This window comes from Myotis yumanensis, unplaced genomic scaffold, assembly GCF_028538775.1.
Source record: "Myotis yumanensis isolate MYYU_CA2020_CCGP unplaced genomic scaffold, mMyoYum1.0.hap1 SCAF_7, whole genome shotgun sequence".
Lineage (NCBI taxonomy): Eukaryota > Metazoa > Chordata > Mammalia > Chiroptera > Vespertilionidae > Myotis > Myotis yumanensis.
The window spans coordinates 84,130,798-84,145,097 of NW_027223758.1; the positions used below are offsets into that span (position 1 = coordinate 84,130,798).

At 51.1% G+C, this 14,300-nt stretch overlaps 1 protein-coding gene across 2 annotated transcripts in view; it reads right to left on the reverse strand.

Moving 5' to 3' along the window:
* Positions 1 to 14,300, reverse strand: part of MYO5B (myosin VB) — a 196,325-nt gene that overhangs the window by 62,356 nt on the left and 119,669 nt on the right. For both annotated transcript variants that reach the window (XM_070421140.1, XM_070421141.1), the window contains exons 11-14: positions 6,781 to 6,862; positions 6,171 to 6,311; positions 2,745 to 2,867; positions 1,961 to 2,044 (exon numbers count right to left, since the gene is read on the reverse strand). In XM_070421140.1, the coding sequence (XP_070277241.1) occupies positions 1,961 to 2,044; positions 2,745 to 2,867; positions 6,171 to 6,311; positions 6,781 to 6,862 (430 nt within the window). The remainder of the gene's footprint in view (positions 1 to 1,960; positions 2,045 to 2,744; positions 2,868 to 6,170; positions 6,312 to 6,780; positions 6,863 to 14,300) is intronic.

Consider the following 14,300-nt stretch of genomic DNA (forward strand, 5'->3'; position numbering starts at 1 on the left):
GGGTATAAGCTGGCTCACCGGCAATGGACCTAATATAATTCCTCTTAAGCCATAAAAAACAGCATCCACCTGGGCCTTTAAAAAATGTCCCCCCTTCAACCTTGGAAACACTCAGATGATACCTTCAAACCAGCCCAGCAGGTCCCTAACACTTTGCCACTATTTGCTTGTCCACAGGAACTGGCTTTGGCGTTCTCTGCTTATTCAAGTTTGTATAGAGATTGTAAAAGCCTGAGGCAAACCTATTGGGAAGGGATTAAAAATATGAAAACACTTTCTAAAGACCATTTGACAGTTTAAGAACATTGTCAATTACAGCTATTCACATAGCTGTCACCTTGGAAAATACGTGGATTCACTGTTCACTTCTGTTTATAAGAACATAAAACATATTCCCTTTAAAACAGACATGTGAAACTAAAACAATACACTGTAGTAACCATTTGGTTGGGATCTCTCGCCTAGCATCTTCTTTAAAATTTCAGTAAGCATAGTAAAAAAATAAATGTTCTTTTCAATCAATTCTTTTACAAGGTACCCCTTTGGGGGAAAAAATCTACACTTTCAAAGAAAGAAATATTTGCACATAAAAGGGTTTTAAATGGACTTTGGAGAAAAAGTCTTAGCATTTCATCTTCCTACATTGGAAAGGGGATGGTCTGTTTATTCCAAATATCATTAGAAGCTTTTCAACTACCAGCACAAACTGATTTTTTTTTAAGCTTTTTGGTTTTTTTATTGCCCGGCTGGCATGGCTCAGTGGTTGAGCATCAAACTATGAACCAGAAGGTCATGGTTTGATTCCCGATCAGGGTACATGCCCAGGTTGTGAGCTCAATCCCCAGTGGGGGATGTGCAGGAGGCAGCCAATCAAATGATTCTCTCTCATCACTGATGTTTCTATCTATCTCTCTCCCTCCCTCTCTGCAATCAATAAAAAAAAAATTAAAAAAAGAAAGAAAAGTTTTAAAATTGATTTTTAGAGAGAGAGGGGGAAGAGAGTGGAGGGGGGAGAGAGGGAGGGGAGAGAGAGAGAGAGAGAGAGAGAGAGAGAGAGAGACATCGATTTGTTGTTCCACTTATTTATGCATTCATTGGTTGCTTCTCGTATGTGCCCTGACTGGGGATTGAACCAGAAACCTTGGCAATGCTCTAACCAATGGAGCTACTCAGCCCGGCACAAACTGATTTTAAACAGAAAGCAAATTAAACCAAATGCCTTTAAAAGCAAGTGTTTTATAGTATGTCGAATATATCTCAATAAAGCCATTATATAAAAATTAATTAAAAAATAAACAATAACGAAAAATACATTAAAAAATAAAAAGCAAACATATTTGCTCCAAATGGAATGTGGGTGTCACCTGTAAGGAACATGCCAGCATAGGGAGCAGCAGGTGTCCTTTCTGGTGAGACGCAGAAAGGAGCTCTTGGAGCTCCCAGCGTGACTCTTGGAGCTCAGGGCCTGTCACCGCCCACACGGTGGACCTGGCCTCGGGGCCATGCTGGTCTCGAGCTCCCTCTACTGAGATGGAGCAGAGAGATGGCATCGGACTGCGTGCCAGGAAACTGCCCAGGGCGACCCTGTCACCTGGCACTTACTGCCATACACCCGACCCACCGCTCGGCCCTCTGACCTATATCAGTGCTGCCCTGGAATCGGAAATCTTCAGAGGAAAAATATTCTCGTTTGAGGTTTAATATTTCGTAAGCCAAAGCTGGGAGGGAAAAGCCTCTATCGCCTACTGTGTAAAACACACCAGGCTGGAAGAGGCATTTCTTTACTAAGTATTCACAGCTCTCTGATGGCTGAGAAAGCAACTAGCTACATTGCGGCCTCTTAGGCCGGAACGGGCTTCACTATTACATTCTCATTGTCTCACGTCTTGAAGGCCTGGCTGTGGACACTGGCTGTCCCCTGGCTGTGGACACTGGCTGTCCCCGGCTTCTCCCGCGTTACCTTGCTGGCCTTCAGGATGTTGATCTGCTCCTCATACACCGTGTCTCTGTTTTTCTCCAGGAAGCCATCTGAGAGGTACTCCACCTGGGCCACAGGGGAAGCACACAGGAGTCAGTGCTGCGGCTGGTCAGCTTCCCTGGGCAGTGTCCTCCGGCTCACCACACACCGTGTGAACGGGGACCCCCCAGCTGCTCCCATTTAAAATGCAAACCAAGACGTGGTCGGGACCTACGCAGAGGGAACTGGGCATTCCTTCTGTGGAAAAACAAACGCTTTGCAAAAGGGGTTCCTTTTCTGAGGTTTCCTTTGGGGGTGTAAACGCAGCTGTCGGCCACACTCCAGACCTGCTGAATTAGAATCTGCGTGTGAACAGACGGCAGGCACCTTCGTGCACGTGGGATCTGAGGAGCACTGGGTCAGTGCATCCAGAACAGAAATCTATGGAGAAAAATCCCGTCTCCACCAGCTCCTGGGGAAGGAGGCTCCTGGGAAGAGCAGCTCCGTTTCCCCTTCCGCTTCTCTCTCAAGCTCTAGGAGGGCCGACTCGGACTCTGTTACGCTGCTGTATTCCCAGGAGGGAGACCTCAGCAAAGGTTTGTCAGGCGTACACCTGGGAAACTACAGCCACCCACTGGGTTCTGCCATGTGGTGACGGGGTGGCGCACACACAGATGGCGTGGGGAGGGACGGGGGGCGGGGGGGGAGGGCGCCCCACCTAAGAGACGTTAGGCTGCGGCAGCTCCCTCACAGGCCAGGACCCCGAGTCTGGGGCAGGGAGACCCACCTTGTCAGCAAAGTGCGCCACGATGAAGGCCGTGTTGGACATGCGGGGTTTCTGGAAGTGCTGGCAGCCCCCGTGCCGGTCGTACAGCTTCTGGGCCCAGTTCTGGTCAGTTCCTTTGGGGACCTGCAGAACCACAAAACCAGGGGCTCCGTGAAGAGGGCAAAGGAAGCCAAGAGCTGAGGCTGGGGGATGGAGTCCGCCAGGAAGTGGACCTCACGACCCTACGTGGACGTGGAAAACAAGAGTCAACCGCGGACACATAGGATCCTGCCACGGTATGTTCCCACACTGAGCCCGGAAGACCCTGCTGGCTGGTAGACGCTGGAAGGGTTAGAAGAGCTTGAAGACGGAGGCCAAGGTCACGGAGGAAAGTCACAACTCAAGGAACAAATCTGAAGAGGCTTCCTCCCTCCGGGCAGGCCAGGGACCAGTGCCACCAACACGCCCGGCCACCCGCAGCGCCCGCTCTGCTCACGCAGGCCGACAGGCGGCAGGAAAGCCCTCTCCCCTCTACGCTCATCTCAGCGCCTCTGCCCGGCCCGGCTCCAGGCTGTCCTTCTCCCCAAGCCTTTCCTGACCGCTCCATCTCACTCTGGAACTCCTCCCAGTTAAGCTCTCTCATACCTACACCACCTAACACGGCTCATCGCTGGCTTTTGCATATTGTCTTGTCACTACAAACGGTAAGCTGGCTGAGTTCTGGCCGCACTTTGAGTGCGAAGTACCTAGTGATTAAGCTACTTGGTCCTGATCTCTGCTTCCCCAAAATTTAAATGTAGATGCAGAGGTTCCACTACATTAGGGATGCTGCCCCTCTCACTACATTTAGAGGTGGCTTCAAAAATGGCACAGCTGCTTGCCTTGTTGAAAATGTAAGAGTCACTGTAACCACCATTCCAACAGTCAAGGAAGGTGGGAACCCTGGCGACGAGGAGGTGTCCCTCCTCCGTCACCCCGAACACCGCCACACACCCCCGCACCCCAGGTAGGGGTGACCTATGGACTTGCCCGCCCTTCGTTAGTTTAGGCTGCGCATTTGGACCAGGCAGGACTGAAGGTGACCCTTGCACTAGCTCTTGAAAAAGAGCTTTGTTTAGTAAATTAAAGCAATCTGTGCCACATGGAAAATGCTTACACAGATGAGAACGAATTTCTCAAATACTCTGTAAGCAAAGAGATTTGTCTCAGTGTTCAATGTGGTATAGCTAGTATTGAACATCCAGGCCTACGTGCCGTAGGAAATTCAAGCAAACTTTCTCTTTTTTTAAAAAAAAAATATTTTATTGATTTTTTACAGAGAGGAAAGGAGAGGGATAGTTAGAAACATTGATGAGAGAGAAACATCTATCAGCTGCCTCCTGCACACCTCCTACTGGGGATGTGCCCGCAACCAAGGTACATGCCCTTAACCAGAATCGAACCTGGGACCCTTCAGTCTGCAGGCCGATGCTCTATCCACTGAGCCAAACCGGTTAGGGCCAAACTTTCTCTTGAAGGAGGCTACGAATTGTGGTAGGCAGACAAAATAAAATGTATCGAATTCAGCATTATATATATATATACTGTTTTATATTTAGAACCACCAGGTATGGGGGGTGGAGGGGGGCGGCTTGGCAGGGTGGCCAGGGGATGAGCACTGGTAGACTGGGGTCGACAGGAAGGGCAGCACTGTGGTGAGCAGCCCCACCTAAGTCAACACTTGTATTTGCTGGGATCAAAATCATGGTGCCTGGCCAGTGTGGCTCAGTGGTTGAGCATCAACCCATGAACCAAGAGGTCACTGGCTTGATTCCCAGTCAGGGCACATACCCGGGTTGCATGCTTGATCCCCAGTAGGGGGCGTGCAGGAGGCAGCCGATCAAGGATGTTCCTCTCTCATTGATGTTTCCATCTCTCTATCCCTCTCCCTTCCTCTCTCTCTAAAAAGCCAATAAAAACATATTAAAATCACCTTGTCTTGACAACGAAACTGGACTTGATAATCCTACAGATGCACTAATTCAGGCGGGCGTGAACCAATGAGCAAGGTCATGCGCACACATATTTCCTGATGAGGGTCAGTCTCTCTGCTCAAGCCCCATCCTCAACTAAAAATGCGGGGCGGCAAGAATTCCCGATGAAGATTCTCAGAGAGTACTAACAGCGAATGCCCGCAGCGCTTATTATTTGCCGGCGACTTTCCTGTATCTTTTGGACGGAGCAACTCGTTTAATCCTCACAATAATCCTAGAGCTAGGCACTATGTTTAGACACATTCTATAGACAAGGGAGCTGAGACAGAGAGGGCAGGCAACTTGCCCAGGGACACACAGCTGGGAAGCGGCAGAGCTGGGTTCAGTCCAGGACAGGCTGGCTCTGGAGCCGTGTTCTTCCCTCTTATGCTCTCCTGTCTGACAGGAGTTTTGATGTTGGGAGTTTTGAAGGCAGCCCAGAAGGCAGGGTTAGAAGGAATGAAGGCACTTATCTCCAAAAATCTGCCCATAGAAGTAGATTTAAAACGGGCACAGGAGAAAGAAAGCCAGACTTGTGTTCTGATAAAATCTAGACTGCGGCTATCAGCAACTCTGGAATATGCAGCAAATCGAATCCTTTAAAAAAGAAGGTACAACCAAATATATTTTACCATGGACTTCTGAATGGTGAGATGGGTCTTCTTGAATGGTTAGGGTTTTTTTTGAAGTAGAGTTTTTTTCATGTTTAATTTGTATTTGTAAGAAAAACCCACACAACCCCCATCCCCAAGTCTCCCCCCCCCCCCCACACACACTATCCGAATAGCAAAACTGTTGTGCCTTTTATTTATCTTTGATTCCAGTCTTGGCAATCAATTTAAAGAAAAATACTTTTTAAAAGTCTAGGGGAGGAAATGTACACGTGGCTTCATACAAATGCCTACACTCTCCTGTCAAGGTCCCGGGAAGAGGGCCCTGGTCAGGAGGGAGCCTGGGTCCCCGCTCTGCCCTCATCTGGGCAGGACCTGTCCCTCCGCCCCACCAGGTGAAGTCCACAGGAGTCCACAAAAGCTCAGCGGGGAAATCATGGGTCTCACCTGCCACCAGGTCTTGCTTCTCTGCTCCTCACAAGCCACCTGGCACAGCTACAGAGAACCCCACCCTCTCTCAGAGCCTAGGACACTAGGGCATCGAATCCATGCCACCCAGTATTTGCCAAAAGGGGCAGCATCCTCACCAGCCACCGTCATATCGTGACAATCATGTCACCCAGTATTTGCCAAAAGGGGCAGCACAGTAACAGCAATACTCGCCAGTCACAGTCCCTTCTGGTACCTTCTGGTGTGCAGAACGGACAGTGCTTCTCTCGGCAAACTCCAGTTCTGGGTCCCCACACTGCCCCGCACCATCCAGCTGCCCTGTCCCACCCCAGCCTGGAGCTGACCTCATGCAAGGACAGCACCAGCAGCTTTACCTTACACTCCTCATCCAACAGGTCTAGGATGCCCAGCTTGGCTTCTATGAGGTCGATACAAGGCTGGTTGTCGTAAAAGTCAATCAAGGTCCAAGGGATCTGCTCCTTCATGTACTCTTCTTGCTCCAGTTTGAAGACATGCTAGGGTGGGAGCGAAGGTCAGGGTCAGGAAGCTGCACGCAGGCCTTCACATCCGCCTGCCCTGAGCTGCAGCCACACGGTCTTAGTCAGCATGACTGCAGGGAAGAAAGCTCAGTGCGGTGGCCCTCCCTCCCAGGTGATCCTCTCTCCACGACATTCGAATCATCATCACCTGCCACGCCACACCCCAACCAGCCACAAGAAGCCTCGTGCTGCTGGCAATTCTCAAATGGCCCAGACGCCCAGGCTCAGGAGGGCTGGGGTCAAAGCCATCACCCCGCTGCCCCGTTCAGACCTCCTCTTGAGCAGCGGGGAGCACCTTCCTAAAGCTGGGGCGCCATCAGGAACCCTAGGAAGGTCAGGGCAGAGCCAGAGCCCCTGGCCCTGATGGAGGAGAAGCGGCCGGGCCGTCGCTCTCGGGAAGACAGAGCTCCCACCCCGAAACCCCAGGTCCAGACACCGAGCCCACCGAGTTGAACTGCTGCTGCAGCTTCTCATTCGCGTAGTTGATGCAGAACTGCTCAAAGCTGTTCACCTCGAAGGTCTCGAACCTGTGAGGGAAAGAGGAGAGGACACAGTGACAGCTGCTTCCTGTGACAGAAGGAATCCCTTCCCTCACCCTCCCCTCCCACCCACTCCACCCTGAGTGCCAGGTCCGAGGCCCGGGTCCTGCTCTTGAGCCTGGAGACCGCTGGTGCAGGCGCCGGCACGGCAGAGTCCTGCTCAATCGGAGAGTAAGGACAGAAAATTTAGGAAGGGCAGATGTAACAGAGAGAAATCACCCGGGAGTCCACCACTCCCTCTGACCCAGCTACATTTCGGTAGGTTTCCTTTCACCGATTTTACGTTTCTCAGCACATTGGGATTACATGTAAAATGAGACCGATTTTTATCACTTAACTCTCCACGGCATGTTCCTCAGAGCCATCTGTTTTAGCATCTGCCCCATCGACCACTGCACGGATCGCCCCGAGGAGTGCACAGGGCGCCCAGGTGAGGGGGCAGGAGGCGTGGAAATGTAGCTGGTGGGCCCCCTACAAGCTGGGAGAGGTCGTTCCACCCAGAGGCGAGCCTTTCCCCAGGTCCCACAGAGGCTTGTCATGGGCTGGCCGTGCCCCCCACGCAGACGAATCATAGTTTAACCATCTCCTGTTGAGGAACATTTTAATTCTTTTCCCACTTTTCAGCAGCTAGCGATGCTGTGACAAATACTGCATGCACATCTTTGACTTTGTGATTCTCTCATAGGATGTGATCCTAGACGGAGAAACACACCTCAGAGCATCGTTTCTTAAAAGGCAGAAGCAAAGGAACTTCCGGAAAGGAGGAACCAACTCATGTTATCACCCACCCCCAGCCCAGCCTCCCAATGCACAGCCGTGTCCTGTTCTCTCAAGCCTGGGTGAGGACGATTTTTACTTTTTAAGTTCATGGTCACTGGCTTAGAGTTTACATACAATAAGATGCAGCAAATTGAAGGGTGTACTTCTATGAGGTTTTTGTTATTATTGTTGTTAATCCTCCTCAGAGGACATTTTTTTCCATTGATTTTTAGAGAGAGTGGAAGGGAAGGAGGGAGAGGGAAAAAGAGAGAGAGAGAAATATCCATGTAAGAGCGAGATTGTTTGCCTCCTGCACGCAGCCGGGGATCAAGGCTGCAACCCAGGTACGTGCCCTTGACTGGGAATTGAACCGGAGTCCCTTCCGTGTGCGGGGGCCGGCCTTCTAACCACTGAGCACACCAGCCAGGGCTACGTGGATGGGTTCTTGACAAATGTACAGTGTGTGACGACCACCACAACTCAGCTATCGGACATCTTACAAGTTCCCCTGTGTTCCCTGGTCCTCCCTCACTGGGAATGCTCATGCATCGCAGCTCTCTGGCTTTCAACTTCTAAAAGCCTCTGGTGACGTGGCACATGAATAATGTTTTTGTTGGAATTTTAATCTCTGGTCCCTAATGGAGCTCAACCTTCTTCTGTGTGTGGGTTCCAGTCATCTCACTCTGTGAACTGTCTTGTACCGTCGCTGACGTCTCTGCTGGGTTTTAACTTTAAAAAATGGATGTGTTTGAACTATTTATACTTTATCAACTCTGTCGTTTGCTGATCAGCTCAAATGTTTGCAAACAGCTGGATCCCTGTAGAGGCGGGGGAAGGCGGAGCGGCAGGAGGCAGAAGAGCCAGTACTTGGACCCAGAGAGTCTGATTCCTGAGGCCACATTCTTACTTTAGAGAAGAGTGAACGGGTCACTGGGAAGAGAAGGAAGCAATGACCCAGAAGGGCTGTGAACGGGAAGGACTTCCAGAAGAGGAGGTACTTGAGATGGAGAGTGGTGATGACCAACGAGGGCCCGGGGTGGGGCACAGGCTTCCGCCTTCTCCGTGACCTTAACCCTTCACCTCGCTCATTCTTCAGTGTGGACACGGCACTTCCTCAGTCTTACGTAAAAGGATGCCAGTCCTTCCAATGGGCTCCGTAAGGACCACTCCCAAACATAAATGTCGGTGCAGCCCTGGCGGGGGCTGGAGATGGTGCTGGTGGAGAGGACGTGCCCCCATGCAGAGGACCAACAAAATAAATGCATCGACACCGAGCGGGTGGGCCAGTGCCCAGAACACCTCCCACTTCCCTTCCTCCAGGGGCCCACCTCCCCCACCAAAGAGTAAGACCTGGAGACACAGTAAGTCATTTGGGGATCAAAGGAGTCAACCGCTTGCCGGCAACCACCTTAAAGAACAGCCCCGGTTGTGCCTGTAGGAGGCGTCAGTCTGGGTTAATGAGACAAGATCAAGGACGCACAGTCCACGCAGGGGCTGCAGTCCACACATCCAGAGCAAGCGGGGGGAAGCACTGGGTGGGCAGGCGTTGCCCTGGTCTGCGGCCCTTGCAGCCTGGATGGTGGTCCTAAGACCTGGTCATGTCACTTAGAACCTCACTCCCTCCCCGCCCCCACACGCACCCCACGAGAGGCTGCCAACGCCAACCAAGCCCCAGCAGAAATGTAATTAATAAAGCCGAGAAGGAAGATAAAAGAGCCACCCTAGCAACTGGCCAGATAATAGCAATCGCGTGTGCTTTGTAGGGTTTCTACCGAGCTCCACAGATAAAGGAATTAAATATCTCCCACTTATCGCTTTTTAAAGGTTTACAGCGATAGCACTCCACAAAGAACATTCTCATTAATTTGGGATGGCCTGAAATTAGCTCCTAATTTCCCTATTTCTAAAGATATTATCTGGGAACAATTCCTCTGCCATCCAGGGTAATTACTGCAATGCCGAAGGGCCAGAGATGAATGAGGGGCTTGACTAGCCTGGAAAATGTCTAAGATGACTGATCTCAGGAAGCCAGGGGGACAGGGGCACCTTCTCCTCGACGGCGGAATTCTATGGGGAGTAACTCTTCCCACCAACAGAGATGACTTTTTAAAATAAACACAATGAATCAATTTATAATTCAAAACATTAACACGTCACAAAGACATTTCTATACCAGAGGGAACTGGATTTCCCGGGAAAATCAACGTCGATGCTATTTAGGCCGAGGCCTCGGGTGGGAGGAAGGTCAGAACACGGGCTAAGACTTGATGCTGAGACCCGAGATCTGTCCTTGTGGGGGTCCGCGTCTCACCCCTACTTCAGTTTCCTCCTCGCTTCCGAAAGCAGTCAAAAAACCATTTCCTTCTCCTTCTACCCCAGTTACGGAGTGTGGCAAGAGTCACACATGCCTCTAGAAAGAAGGCAGTGTTTGCTGGAAAGTGAAGCTGCAATAAAAAAAAATAAGCAGACCAGCCACTCCGAGTTCATTATTAATGGCCACGAACCTCTCACCCAGGGCAAAGGAACAGCCTTCTCTTAGCTCAGCCTCGTCTTTCTGTCTTACTAAGATCGCCCTCGACCATCTACTGAAGGTCATGTGAGAACACACTGTATGAATCCGTACATGTTAAAGTATCGATTCCTCTTACATGAAGGATCTAAAGTAGCAGACTCAGAAACAAGCAGAGTGGCGGGTTCCGGGGGCGGCAGGAGGGAGGATGGGAGCTGCTCAAGGCTCTGGAGATCCACTGCACAACCGCACGCATGAACCCAACCCTCCTGAACTGTACACGTGACAATGGTGAAGATGGTTAATTTTATGATAAAGGTGTTTTTTTTAAGCACAATTAAAAAAATTAAAAACACACCATTCAAAAGCACTGAAGAGGGCTGGGTGCTAATTTTAGAGTTAGGAAATACTGCCAGAGGCACAGAAAGTCCCACGAGGGCGGAGGGGACGATAAAATCCCAGCCAAGCCCACTTCCTGCTTCCTGGGCCCATGCATCCCTCTCCCCACTCGCTCCACACCCTGCCCCCACCTCAGCATCAGGCACGAGCCTGCGCCCTGCCTTGCTCCAGGTCTCCTCGGCCAAGTCCTCACCCAGAACAGGCTGGGCACAGCCGAAGCCCCCGCCACCGTGGCATGTTGAAGGCTCAGGTCAAAGACAAATAAATGTGTATTTTTTCCCCAAATTGAAGCCATTTCTTTCTTGTTGCCTAGAGGAGTGAGAGCAATGAAGGATTATGGCTGCAATTAATCAGGCCTGTAGAGGCAAGCGCTGGCTAATGTGACATGAAAAGGGGACCCAGCCAAGCTGCCTGGCGCCTTCCTGTTCATTTCCACCCCCTGCCTGGTCAGGAATCCCCTGCAGCAGCGTCACGGACCCTTCGCTAAGGAGGGACCTCGGCGTGGGTCGGCTAAATTGCTGAGGGTGCCGCTTGCTCTGCACTGTTTTGGAGCCAGGGCAGGGAGCAAGGTGCAGGGAAGCCGCCTTCTACTGGGCTCTGGGTGTCTGGAAATAAATGCTGGGGAGCACCTGGGGAAGGGCCTCTCGCCGGGGGCTCCTCAGAGGGTGGTGGTGGGGGGCAGCTGTGGCCCATGCACTGTATTCAGTGTTCAGAGCCTTTTCCACCATCTGACCTAACCACCGGCTAGAACAGCACAGCGGGAGGCGTGTGGGTGACGATGCTGGCCCATGCACTGCTTGCTTACGTGTGTATAGACGGGAGTGTTTATTCACTCTGGCTGCCGGATCTATAGTAGCAGGTTAAGCATTTGTAGAAAGCGCTGGAGTGGCTCATCTTACTGGCAAAGCTCTCTCCAGCTGTCTGCAGAGTGAGCTTGACTGCAGGGCCAACAACGCCACAGACGGGGCTACAGTTCACCCGGGGACAGTCGTGGTCTGTGGACGCAGCCAGTGCCTGCCTGTGGGGAGGGCGGCAGCTCACTCTGTCTTTGCTCATTTCTAGCCTGAGAGAGAGAGAGCCAATCCCTTTTCAAGTATGCCACTTCTTTATGACATGGTTTGGCAACGTCAATTAGCTTCTGAGAAAGAACAAGGATGTAAAAAGGAGAAAAGAAAACAGCATGGCACGTCCGGAAGGAGGCGGGAAGGGTAGGAGAATTCCCAGGAGGGCAGGCGGTGGCCCCATGCTGCTGGGCCCAGCGACGAGACCCTGGGCCCCCAGGACAGCTGTCAGATGTCCCCAAAGGAACCCAGGCCGCTCTCGGATGAGGGAGATGCACAGGTCAGGGGTTGGCACCGGAAACAGGAGGCGGCATCCTCAGGGTCCCCACCCTCCCCAAGGACAAGTCCACCTGTGAGACCACAGACAAGCCCCCTGCCGTCTGCTTCTCCCCTTCGGGCAGCCACAAGCCTTAGAGAAAAGAAACTCGGCTATAAAAATTAACGAGCAAATGCAAGCATGAAACCCAGCTGCATGGGATGAGCCCCACTCCCACAGGCCCCTCGACCATGAGCGACGCCTCTTCCTGGGGGTCCCGGAGAGGGGACGCTGTCCATCAGCCGTGAGGCCCAGCTGGGACGTGTGTGACCAGAACAGAACTGGCCTTTCAGACTTTATACATCGGGAGCACTGAAGTCAAGATATTTCACCCTGGCCAGTTTGGCTCAGTGGATAGAGCCTCGGCCCGCAGACTGAAGGGTTCCGGGTTCGATTCCGGTCAAGGGCATAGGCCCGGGTTGCGGGCTCGATTCCCAGTAGGGGGTGTGCAGGAGGCAGCTGATTGGCGATTCTCTCTCATCATTGGTGTTTCTATCTCTCTCTCTCCCTCTCCCTTCCTCTCTGAAATCAATAAACTTTTTTAAAAAATGCTATTTGTACATTTAACGAGTCTGCATGATAATCTTCCCATATCGAAAGCTCAGTAAAATGAGAACCTGCGGAGAATCGAAGATGGCGGCATAGGTAAAACACCAGAGACTGCCGCCGTGGACAACCACTTCAAAAATACAACTAAAAGTCGGAGCGGACATCAACCAGAACCATGGGAAGGCTGGCTGAGGAGAGTCTCTTCAACTAGAAGCAAGAACAACAGCATTCCGACGCTCAGCGGAGGCGCAGTGTGGAAAATTTAAAGGTACGGCGGTGCGGTGGTGAGGGTGCGCGCGCAAAGCGGGCTGGCGGCTGAGGGCGCGATTGTCGTTTTCAATTAGGAGCGAATCTCAGACTCTGGGCTACAGATCCGGGCGAGTCTCTAGGGACCGAGACTCAAACGGGAGAAGCAGGACTGTCTGGCTACGGCCCCTCCGAGGTTTGCAGCGATTGCTGGGACAGAGAGGCAGAGCCCCTGGGGACGGACTGAGAGCGGCCATAGCTGCTCCCTCCCCCCCGCCCTGTTGAGCCCGCCCCGCCCCAACCCCCCCCCCCCCCCCCCCCCCCCCCCCCCCCGCGCACAACCATTTGCCGACCGCCTCAGGCAAGGGCTGGACTAGCACCTCCCCTGAGGACTGAAGTTTTCCCACAGCTGATTTCCACCGCCAGTCGGCCTGATGGTCAAATCCCTCTAGTGTTAACTACAACAATTAAGGCTTGGCTAGAACAAGACTGCGCACAGAGACCACAAGGGGGTGCACCAAGAAAGCATAAAAGATGCGGAGACAAAAAAACATGACAGAAATGGAGGATATGGAGCTAAGAATCGCAATTTTGAGGGCTTGCCATAAATTTGTGCAGAGCCTCACGAAAACTAATGAGACCCTCGATGCTACGATAAAGAAATTAGAAAGTAAGCATACACGGACTGAAATAAAGAATATTATACCCAATAGCAGACCAGAGGAGTGCAAGAATCAAACCAAAGATTCGACAAAAAACACCCAATTGGAAAAGCATAATGAAAAAAGAATCCAAAAGTGTGAAGACAGCGTAAGGAGCCTCTGGGACAGCTTTAAGCGGACTAATATCAGAGTCATTGGAGTCCCAGAAGATGAGAGACAGCAAGATATTGAAAACCTATTTCAAGAAATAATGGCAGAAAACTTCCCCCACCTAGTGAAAGAAATGGACTTACAGGTCCAAGAAGCGAAGAGAACCCCAAACAAAAGGAATCCAAAGAGGACCACACCAAGACACATCATCATTAAAATGCCAAGAGCAAAAGACAAAGAGAAAATCTTAAAAGCAGCAAGAGAAAGAGGCTCAATTACCTACAAGGGAATACCCACACGACTGTCAGCTGATTTCTCAACAGAAACTTTGCAGGCCAGAAGGGAATGGCAAGAAATATTCAAAGTGCTGAATACCAAGAACCTACAACCAAGATTACTTTATCCAGCAAAGCTATCATTCAGAATTGAAGGTCAGATAAAGAGCTTCACAGATAAGGAAAAACTAAAGGAGTTCATCACCGCCAAACCAGTATTATATGAAATGCTGAAAGGTATCCTTTAAGAAGAGGAAGAAGAAAAAGGTAAAGATACAAATTATGAACAACAAATATGCATCTATCAACAAATGAATCTAAGAATCAAGTGAATAAATAACCTGATGTACAGAATGAACTGGTGACTATAATGAATCAGGGACATAGAAAGGGAATGGACTGACTATTCTTGGGGGGGAAAGGGGAATGGGAGATTCGGGAAGAGACTGGACAAAAATCATGCACCTATGGATGAACTCAGTGGGTGGGGAGTGAGGGTG